General features: G+C 39.7%; 2 protein-coding genes across 2 annotated transcripts; both read left to right on the top strand.

The window, feature by feature from the left end:
- Positions 1 to 1,319: 1,319 nt before the first annotated feature.
- LOC103965227 lies at positions 1,320 to 2,093 on the top strand. The gene is made up of 2 exons (XM_048565247.1): positions 1,320 to 1,582; positions 1,658 to 2,093. The coding sequence occupies exons 1-2, from the start codon at positions 1,320 to 1,322 to the stop codon at positions 2,091 to 2,093; spliced, it is 699 nt and encodes a 232-aa protein (XP_048421204.1).
- A 3,677-nt stretch (positions 2,094 to 5,770) lies between these two features.
- On the top strand, positions 5,771 to 10,583 carry LOC125468726 (probable pectate lyase 12). The gene is made up of 4 exons (XM_048565020.1): positions 5,771 to 6,125; positions 6,464 to 7,364; positions 7,904 to 8,109; positions 10,271 to 10,583. The coding sequence occupies exons 1-4, from the start codon at positions 5,989 to 5,991 to the stop codon at positions 10,527 to 10,529; spliced, it is 1,503 nt and encodes a 500-aa protein (XP_048420977.1). The 5' UTR covers positions 5,771 to 5,988; the 3' UTR covers positions 10,530 to 10,583.
- The last annotated feature ends 292 nt before the right edge of the window (positions 10,584 to 10,875 follow it).

The following is a 10,875-nucleotide window of genomic DNA, read 5'->3' as shown; positions in this document are numbered from 1 at the left end:
CCAAACTGAAAATGTTCGCCGGTTCCCTTCACAGTGTTGTTTATCCAAACTGAAGGTGTGTTGGCGGAAAAATAAAATAAAAAATCTCAAGATTTTTGAGAGGTTTGCGTAGGGCAGTTGTGTGTTGAATTGGAGGGGGCTTGAATGATGCACTCTGCTCTTTATTTACAGCAACAAATCATCCTTAAGATCGAGTTGAAACCATATTCGGACTAAGACTTCTTATTCTGATCCAACCTTATCTTGACCAATCTTACTCCTATTAGGACTTTGAACTCACCCCTCTTTTCAGGTTGTATTCATTTCCGGCCAAGAATCCTCATTGCATTAGGATCCCAAATGTACTAGGACTTCGACCCATCTGCTCTTGTCCAAATCACTCAGTCTTGCAATTGGACTCCACCACCCTAACTGAGCAGCTTAGGACCACCAGACAACCCATAGTACATTTGAAAAAGCTTTGGGCCGAACATAAACCTACGCTCGGCCCAATAATATTATTTTGGGCCCAAACAAATAGTAAACCTGAAAATATTGTCTCCTTACTCACAACGGAGCCAGAAATTATTTAGCGGGTGGATTAAGCTAAAATTATTACTACGAAATCAAATGCTCAATTTTCTATAATTTGTTGCCTACATAAGGTTGTATAATAGTAAACCTGAAAATAATAATTTAAAACAAGAAAATTATAATCTGTTTTATAAGCTTCTGGCCTTCAAAATTTTCAAATGAATAAAATAAGAAACCGTGTGTGGTCTAAAAATTTTAATTTATTACTATTAAATTTTAGTATAGCATTCCTAAAGTTCAGAATTTTCATTTGCTAGGTGAACTATGACAATTAAAAATAGCCCAAAATAATTAGTTTTTTTTTTTTGAACAAACAATATTATCTACACTAAGACCATCTCCACCCTTGGGCTAAAAGTCAAATTTTTTAGCCCAGAAACAGTTTTTCTGCTTTAACCCTTCTGGCCTAAAATTTTAGCTCGGCTAGGCTAATTTTTTTCTTCTTCTTAAATTAACTTTAAAAAAAAAAATTATGTAGACCATTTTAAATTAATTTTATGAACATTTTTATCTAAAAATATTTAAATTCTGATAAATATTGAAAAATCACTAAATCTTTCCACAAAGCAAGCCTTCAACTTTCACCAAACTTTCAACTTTCACCAACCGTTCAACTTTCACTATATAAACACATGTTCAATATCGATTGATCACACCATCTTTCAACCTTCAATCATCCTCTATATTCACCAATCTTTCAACTTTCAAAGTGTTTTTGTTTCCTAAAAATCCTCAATATCTCATCAATGGGTGATAGAAGAAGGCGTATCAGGGCAATGCAGATGGCACAATACCAAACAAGCCTTGACATTGAGGATGCAGAAATGATCAACGCAGAAGCTGAACTTGCAAACTCGCTTATGCAATATGAGCACCATGCCGAATCTAGCTATCGTGGTTCTGTCACGGGGCGTTCATTTGTGCAGCGTGATAGAGAAGAGTGTCATGACCGAATGATGAAATATTATTTCATTGAGCGTTCGAAATTTCCTGCTCATGATTTTCGGAGGCAGTTTCGGATGAGAATATAGCTTTTTGAAAGCATCTTGAACGTAATTGTCAATCATGACCACTACTTTGCAAGGAAGATAGATGTTGTAGGCCGACAAAGTCTATCACCTCATCAGAAGCTCACATTTGCATTTCGGATGCTAACTAATGGGTGGCCTGTAGACTCGATTGATGAGTATTGCCGACTTGCAAAGACTACTGATATTGAGAACCTGAAACGCTTCTATGGGGCAATTCAAGCCATATATGGAGCCACATACCTCCGCAAGCCAAATCGTGAAGACTTAAAAAGGCTTATGCGCAAGGCAGACAAAAGAGGCTTCCTTGGCATGGTAAATGGTAATAGGTATGAGCTAGGTTACTACTTAACTGATTGTATTTATCCTAGTTGGTCTGCCTTTGTCAAAGGTTTTTCTCATCCCGATAGTGCAAAGAAGAAATTATTTTCGCAAAGGCAAGAGTCTTACAGGAAGGATGTGGAGAAAGCGTTCGGGATTTTACAAGCTTGATGGGCCATTGTTAGAGGGCTTGCATGACTTTGGCATACCAAAGACCTCCATTCAATCATGATGACGTGCATAATTTTGCCCAACATGATTATGGAAGATGAGTACATCGAAATTGAAAAAGATTTAGATGAAGATGTGGATGATGACCAACCAACGCATGCGAGAGTTATTGCAAGAGATGTTGAATATCTTGCTGTAACCACATATGAGACCCCGACAGGATATGGTCACATTGAGTGAGTATATGAGACGTTTAAATAGAATTCAAGCTCCTCAAGGTCATGACACACTTCGCAAGGATTTGGTTGAGCATGTATGGCGCCAAAAAGGTGAACGTTGATGATGTTGGTTGAGCATTTATGTAATAATTTTAAGTGTACTATGTTGGTATTTTCTACTAATAAATTTAAGTGTCTTCTTATGCAAAATATTTTATCTAGTACGTTGGATAAATTATTGGATGGAGGTTGAATTATTGAAGGCATCTATTCTACATCAAAGCGTGGAATAATAAGTACAATAATTATTGAAGGCATTTAGATTAATTGAAACAATAATTAATAAGCCATAAATTTAATACACACGACAATTAATAAAGTACATAAACTTAATACAAACGACAATTAATAAACCACATAAACTTAATACAACCGATAATTCATACACTACATAAACTTAATAATGATATCCACCATCTTGACTTGGTGATGGACTTGGGATATAGTAGGGTTGAGATGATTCATCATCTTGAAATATACTCCTTGTGGCATACTTTCGCAAAATTTCCTTTTGCTTACCACGTAAGAACTTCTTCCTCTCTGGAGTGTCTTTGTTGAGGTCCTCCATCATGAAATTAATTTCAAACCTATCTTGCTCCCTATCCCCTTCTTCCTTCATTTGCAAATGCATTCGGGCTGCTTCTTCTTGGCGAGAGCTATGGGTTTCGCTCAATTTTGCAATTCCGATAGCAATGTGTCCACTCATCGAATCTTGGGACTTCCTTTTTCTCTTTGCTTCCTTTTGCTTATCTTTTCCCGGGGGCCTTGCAAAAGAAGGAGTTGAGGGTCATTTCATTGACACCTTCATTGATACCTTCATTTTTGACATTTGTCAGTGCGGCTTCACGTTGAAATAATCTTTTCCATTGTTGGTCCGCATCGGTTCCCCACTTCAGACAATCCTTGAGGACGTCCCAAGCATGTTGCAACTTAAAAACTTGATTTTTTGGTGTTACTCTTGTCTTCTAAATTTCCAATGCTTTGTCACCCTATGCAAAAAATACATAAAAACAATTAGTTGCAAAATAATATTATGTACATGACAAATAAAATATCAAGAAAAAAAATCACAATTTATTTGGCACTCCTTCCACTAGCCATGCCAACCACGGCTCTCTCCAAGCTTCCCTTCCATAAAGTGCATGCTTTGTTGATAGTCCTCCACCGATCGTAAGCACCACTATCGTCCATCGCGCCGCCATTGCAGTTTTCATAAAACTTTTCAATGATTTTATCCCACAAAACCTTTTTATTTTGATTCGTGCCAATTGCACCATCTTCACTAACAACCCATGCCAAGCATAAAACAACATCTTCCTCACAGGTCCAATTACAACCTCTAATATGCTCTCTTGCCATGTTGAACAATTTGGAAATGGAAAGACATGGTAGAAAGAAAAATTGGAAGAATTGTAGGAGAAAATTGAGTTTTGTGTGGATGTTTGAACATATACATAGGTATTTATAGAGTTTTTGGGTGAATTTTGAGTTAAATAATTTTTTTTAATTATTTTAGCCGTTCGATTTAAATTTGGGCTGTTAAATCTTTTTTTTTTTTTTTTTTTTTTACCATTAGATTTGATTATATTCTATTTCAGCCGTTGGATTCAATGTATTTTAAAATAACATTTAAAAAAAACCCAAAATTTGAATCTGGACCGTTGGATCAACCAACGGTACAAAAATGCCAGCCGTTGGATGCAAAAAAGAGTCGTTGGGCTCTGGGTTGTGGCAGATAGCGGCCTTGACAATGGGCCCCCCTGTCGGGCGCTGAAGGCTCACAGGCCGCGTGGGGCGAGTGAACGGGTCGAGAGTGGGGTAATTTTGGGCAAGTCCACGTGTTTGTGGGCTAAATCTTGGGAGAGGTATTTGGCCTTGGTTTGGCATTTAGCTTTTAGCCCAAAGATTTGGCTTGGGTTGGGTTGTGTTTTGGGGAGGGGGGAGGGAGGGAGGGAGGGAATAAGTGGGGTATTTTGGCTTTTCGCCCAGGGTTAGGTGTAGTCTAATGGACAAGGACTCTTTTTTTTTTTTTTTCCCTTCCTTTCCCACCCCTCTTGTTTGAATGCTCAAGATTTCATCATTGTAAGGAGCGAAAAAATAAAAGGGGAAACTTGATATAAGTCCAATTTTTTGAGTCAATTGTAGGAATAGTCCAGTTTATTAAAATAAACCCAATTTGTTATATTTAATTATTTAATTATCAATAGTTATCTGTTCAATGATAAGATTTATTATAAAAATCAAATTTCTTCCCAATTATCTCTTTGCTTATTTCTTTTTATTTATCTTTTTGTTATTTCTCGTTCTTCTTCCTGCTTTAAACCCCATTTATAGATTTTATTTTTAATTTTTATAATCAACCTATATCACAGGTTAATTATATTTATCTGCCTATATGACATATTCTTTTTTTATAATCAACCTGTCACAGATTAATGTGTCTTGCTTGTAGGTATGTTATGTTTTTTCTACCTTTTAATTAGGTTTCATATCTCACGTTTAGGTATTATATGCATTCATATATTTGTTACTTGAGTTAGGATATAATGTTTTGCAGATAAATTTATGTTATTATATTAGTTTTTTTGTTATAAGATATTAAATATATTTTTTTGGAGTTGGAAAATGAATAATATTAGAAGATTTTAATTGATTTTTAATATTTTTAGAAAATATAAAATGAGTATAAAAGAAATAAAAATATATAATTAGATAATTGGACTCATTCCTAAAAACACTCTAGATTTTTGGACTTTGATTTAAAAACCCTAAAATAAAAAAAGTAGAGAGAGAACAAAAAAAAACTGGGAGAGAGGGAGGGATGGAGCGAGGGAAAAAAGAGTGGGGGGGGGGGGGGGGGGAGAGGAGAACCGAGATAATCCATCCTATAACGGCAGCCGCGGCGCCTCCGGTTTTCACCCGGCAAAAAAAGAAAATTACTGAAAGCCTGCAAATCTTTTATTTTTGGTAAAAAAAAAAGCCTGCAAAGTTTTAATCAACTGCTAATTAACCGGCAAAATCTTTTCTAATCACATCACCAAAAGCGGAAAGGGTTCTTGTCTACACTCGAACCCGAAAGAGGTTATAATTTACATCTCAGGAATAAAACATTCATAACTTTCAGCAAAGAATCTTAATCCCAGCACAAAATCTAAATTTCGGATAAGCTCTCACCCTAGATTAGCATACAAGGTAAGAATGTGAGTGACTGAAAGATTGCAAGGCAGATTTCTTGAGAGAGAGAGAGAAAGAGAGACTTCCTCACTTTCTCTCTCCTACTCCTCCGCCGGCCTCCACTGCTGTCCCTATAAAAGCCAACGGCAGCAGCCAACCTTCCTTTCAACCCTAGAAGAAAAGTTACCACATTTCCCCCAATTTAATAATTTTAATCAAGTTTTTCCCTTAATTTAATCATTGTTTATTATATAAACCCACATCACATTTCCCCAAATTTGCAGCTTCCGAAGTTGTTTTTGTAACTGGGAGGCAGCCAAGCCAAGCAAGCAAGACATCTTCCTCTAATCCTCCTCCAAAGGAAGAGTCTTGCACACAGATGCAATAATACCCCAACAACAAACAAACCATCCAAATCCAATCCCCCTCATTATTGTTCAACAATGCTTCTTCCTACCACCTGCATTCTCTTAATTTGTTTCTCTCTATCCCTTCTCTCTAAAGCTTCTTCTTCCTCCTTGAACCTCACCCTCCCTCACCAGCACCCAGACCCTGATGCTGTTGCTCATGAAGTTCAAAGGTTAGAACCCTAATTTCTGCCCCCAAATTACTCAAATCCCCATCTTGGCTCTGCTCATTTTCGATTTTGCAAACTGGGTTTTGCTCATTTTTCTTTATTTTGCAAAAAAGGGTTAATCTTGGCTCCCCATTTTTCAGCTAAAACCCGTCTGGGTTTGGTACATTTTGGTGTTTAATGCTCTGGCACACTCTGTTTTCAAAAATCCCATCTGGGTTTTTCACAAATCATGCATTTTGAGCTGTTAGACCAAAAACCCCAATCGGGGTTCAGCTAATTTTTTCTGCATTTTACCTCATTTTCCCACTAACCAAATAGGGCACTCTGTTTTTTGTTTTCAGGAGAGTCAATGCGTCTGTTTCCAGGCGCCAAATGCTGTCCATTGATGTCAAGGACCAAAGCCAGTGCCTCAGCGGTAACCCAATCGATGACTGCTGGCGCTGCGAGGACTGGAGCAACAACCGCCAAAAGCTCGCCGATTGCGGCATTGGGTTCGGCATGGAAGCCTTGGGGGGCAAAGGGGGCCTGATCTACATAGTCACCGACTCCTCCGATTCCAACCCGGCGAACCCAACTCCGGGCACGCTCCGCCACGCCGTCATCCAAACCGAGCCCCTCTGGATCATCTTCTCCGCCGACATGACCATCAAGCTCAAATACGAGCTCATTGTCAACAGCTTCAAAACCATCGACGGCCGCGGCGTCAACGTCCACGTCACCGGCGGTGGATGCATAACCCTCCAGTACGTCTCCAACATCATCATCCACAACATCCACGTGCACCACTGCAAGCCCGCCGGCAACACCAACATCGCCTCCAGCCCCACCCACGTTGGCTGGCGCGGCAAATCGGACGGCGACGGCATCTCCCTCTTCGGCGCTCGCAAAATCTGGATCGACCACTGCTCCCTCTCGTTCTGCGCCGACGGACTGATCGACGCCATCATGGGGTCCACCGGAATCACGATTTCCAACAACTACTTCGCCCACCACGACGAGGTGATGCTATTGGGCCACGACGACAAGTACCTGCCGGACAGCGGGATGCAGGTGACGATTGCGTTTAACCACTTCGGTGTGGCGCTGGTGCAGCGTATGCCGCGGTGCAGACGGGGGTACATCCACGTGGTGAACAACGACTTCACGCGGTGGGAGATGTATGCCATCGGCGGTAGCGCTAACCCCACCATCAACAGCCAGGGGAACCGCTACACTGCTCCTCAGGACGAGAACGCCAAGGAGGTAAGAATTGTAATTTTTGTTAAGTTCGTGTCTTTTTTATTTTTACGTTCGGATTAGAGGGAAAATTGAAAAAGGTTAGCATGATTGTTTCATGATTTTGGGAATTGGTTCTTTGGCGGGCCCAGTGGGCGGCGCGTTGGGTTTGTTGTAGTCACGCGCTTCCAGCTGGCATAGGTTGTCCCTTTATGCCTACATGTCAAATGGGAAAAAGGGGTTACATGGGATATAAATCATCCCACTTGCACTGGCGTTTAATTTGCATACTTGAATAAAATGCATAATAATCCGATTAATTTGTAATACCGCCACAAATGTTTTTGATGTACTTAAAAATGAGTTTAGGGTGAGAAAAGGTTTTACCTTTGCATGTGTGATTGTTTGAAAGTGAAAAGGGCATATTGGACATTATAAGAAGCTACTGACAGAGACAGTAGTGCCCGACAGTGAGCATGCGTAGGTAGCTGTTGATTTGGCATGACCTTGTGAGAGCCAAAAGACCAAATTGGTTATGATATTTTTGCTCGCGCGTGCTTGCACAGGTGACAAAGCGCGTGGACACGAACGAGGGCGACTGGTCTGACTGGAATTGGAGGACGGAGGGGGACATCATGGTAAATGGCGCGTTTTTCGTGCCGTCCGGCGCAGGAATGAGCACTCAGTACGCCAAGGCCTCAAGCATCGAGCCCAAGTCCGTTGCTCTCATCGAACGAATCACAGCCAACGCCGGTGTTTTCGGTGACCCAAGGTACGTAAAATTACCACAACACCCTTCCCCTCTTTACTTTCTCAACCGTACTACCTGCCACATTAACTGTCATATGAAAATATTTAAGTCGAAAGAAAATTTGGACAAAATGACTAAAGTACCCTTGCATTGCATGATAATTTCTTACTGGGTGGCTTTTTTGGGTGGGAAGCACTTTTGTTAGATGTCTGTCTATTACACACTTACAAGTTAAAATGGTTCTCATCGAAGCACTTAAAAAGGGCAATGAGAACAATTTTACATAAGAGAAGCGTTTTTAGTTATCCGAAAACAAGTTTTATTATTGGTAGTATAGTTAGGTGGAAATGAAAAGAGTGGGAAAATGGAGTTGGGTTTTGTATGGCTGCACGTGATCATGAGGGGACCATTGGGAATCTAGCTGCTTTAGCAGCCCTTACAGTTGTTTGAGCTGTCTAAGTCCTAGTGTTGCCCGTTGTCTTTCCACTTCTACTTTTCTGCTTGGCAAAAAGCACCCAATGCACTATTCCCATTAGTTACAGCTTATTAAATTACAAATCTGTTATGCTTCCAAAAAGAAAATTACAAATCTGTTTTTGCTTAATTTAAAACAATTAAGCTGTGACCTTGGGATTATATGCAAGTATGTCCGCCCACTCTCCTTTTTGTCATTTGATGCTTTCTAGGCTTCTTGGGCGTTTGACCTTCTCAAAAGACCATCTTATTTTACAAACCAACAAATGGTGCAAATGATGAAGTGTATGAAAAAAAACATCCTATTTTACTACGAGAAATGCTAAGAGGACTCTCTATTGATTCTCTAGCATATTTTATTTAACGTTGATTTACGTGCTAGCATTATAAAATGTTATGCAAAAAAATATGAGATGTTAAAGAGTTCATAGAGAATCTTATTTTTGAGTCTCCTTAGCATTTTTCTTTTACTACTGGTCGGGAAGTGATTTTTCACTACTATTACTATTTGCTCTCTCTGTACTCCATTTGTTTAAGCCTCTTAATTGAATAAATTAAAATTAAAGCAGAACTTAGGACGAAGGAAAAAACGGGATCAACTGAATACCAAAAATGCCCTTGTGCTTGAGATGTAGTTACATTGGGGAGGGATAGGTTTGTCTTTGTGGGGGGAAAAGGTCGGTGCAACATTGTCAACAACTAATAAAGAGCGTCCCCATTAGAAGAAGCTTGTGAGATGTTTGGATTAGTGTGAGTATAAGTGTGTGTAAACAGGAGGAAAAGTACTAAAGTTTTGCATGTGGAGCCTTCTTTTTTTGTGATGGCTTGTGCTGTAGGAGGCCCAGGTTTGGCCCTGTGCTCCGCATTGGGAAGGTGACTCACATATTCCCATCATCTGCTTTTCAGCCAGCCAGTGTATGGCCCGCCCCTGCATTTTATTTTGCTATTGGGTCCACTCCTGTGATTTCATAATAATCAAATCCAGATATGGACAACTTGCCCATGCATTGGACCCCAGGTCCTGAGTCTTGACTGATTCTTAACTTTGATGCCATTCTGTCCTTTTAGTTTTCAGATTAGATTACTCTGTAGGGTTTTTGTAGATTACTCTTCTTTAGTTTATTTAATCCGACGCTCGGAAATTGAGAGGGGTGTATGAGAAGTAAAAATGAGTGTCTGGATGACATTACTACTGATCAACGAGTCGGAACAACCCAAGTCCATGAGCCGTTCATTGAGAAAAATAATTATTGACGAACGCTGGCATAACGATCTCCAGCTAGCTGTTTGTACTACTTCCGCCGAAGATTGCTTCCAATTCTGTCAAAATTTCAGTAGATTTCTTAGCTGACTTTTCCTCGGATTGTTTCTTTGCTGTATTGTTTTCCAATCCTTTATCCCAAAACGGCTAAAGCAATTCCAACAACTTGAGAAAGGGCTTGCCAAACTAGGAAAGCTCCCCCCACAGCCCCTTCCCAATCTTAGATTGTTTACTGGTGAAGGCTAACGACAGTCGTCCTCAAACACGTTAGGCAACTGTTCATGATCTTCGCAGACGTTGCTACATCTTAAAACTTGTTGCAGATTGTTAATTGTATAGGGTTTATTTTCATGGACTCTTCTGTTGCACCAAATATCACCATTCATGTCCTTTTATTATTCGTTTACTTATCTGGTTGTAACTTTCAACCCTGTTGTCATGTTGTAGGGAAAGCAGTCGCGTAACAAGCCCTGATGACGGGACCATCACCGACGGCGGCAGCACCACCAGTGGCAGTGGAGGATCGAACGGCAAGGGCAATGACGATGACTATTTCGGAATGATATTTGGGAACGGTGCTGGACCAAGCTCTTCATCATCTTCAAGCACAATATTCTTGTGTCTCTTAATTATTTTTATTTTGTACGTTACCACTAATCATGGTGGCACTCTATTATCTTTACCCTTATTATTAACATTATTATAAAATTCAAACAAAACAAATTTGGGACAAAAATTTCCCAAATTGTTTGATTGCTTCTGTGGTCCCCACACATGCTTTTATTTATCTGCATTATTATAGGTTTCTTGTTCCTTAAGATGACATAATTTTGGGTTTTGCACACTATCAAGTGAGTGAGGTGGTTTTTGAGTGTGTTTTTGACTTTGAAAGATCATGTGTTGGATGTTTTGATTGGTTGAGATTGGTAGGTTTATCGAGGAGAGAAACTTGAGTAGGAGGATCGATCACGTTGTCCGCAGGTCACTTCTCATAAAAGGTATAAATTTATCAACCAGATCGTTTACAGGGCACTTTCCTCATAATGAATAGA

The sequence above is a fragment of a genome, unplaced genomic scaffold, assembly GCF_019419815.1.
Source record: "Pyrus x bretschneideri cultivar Hongxiangsu unplaced genomic scaffold, Pyrus_bretschneideri_v1 Contig4, whole genome shotgun sequence".
Classification (NCBI taxonomy): Eukaryota; Viridiplantae; Streptophyta; class Magnoliopsida; order Rosales; family Rosaceae; genus Pyrus; species Pyrus x bretschneideri.
Note: the sequence above shows the minus strand (reverse complement) of the source record. Positions and strands in the feature narration are given on the sequence as shown.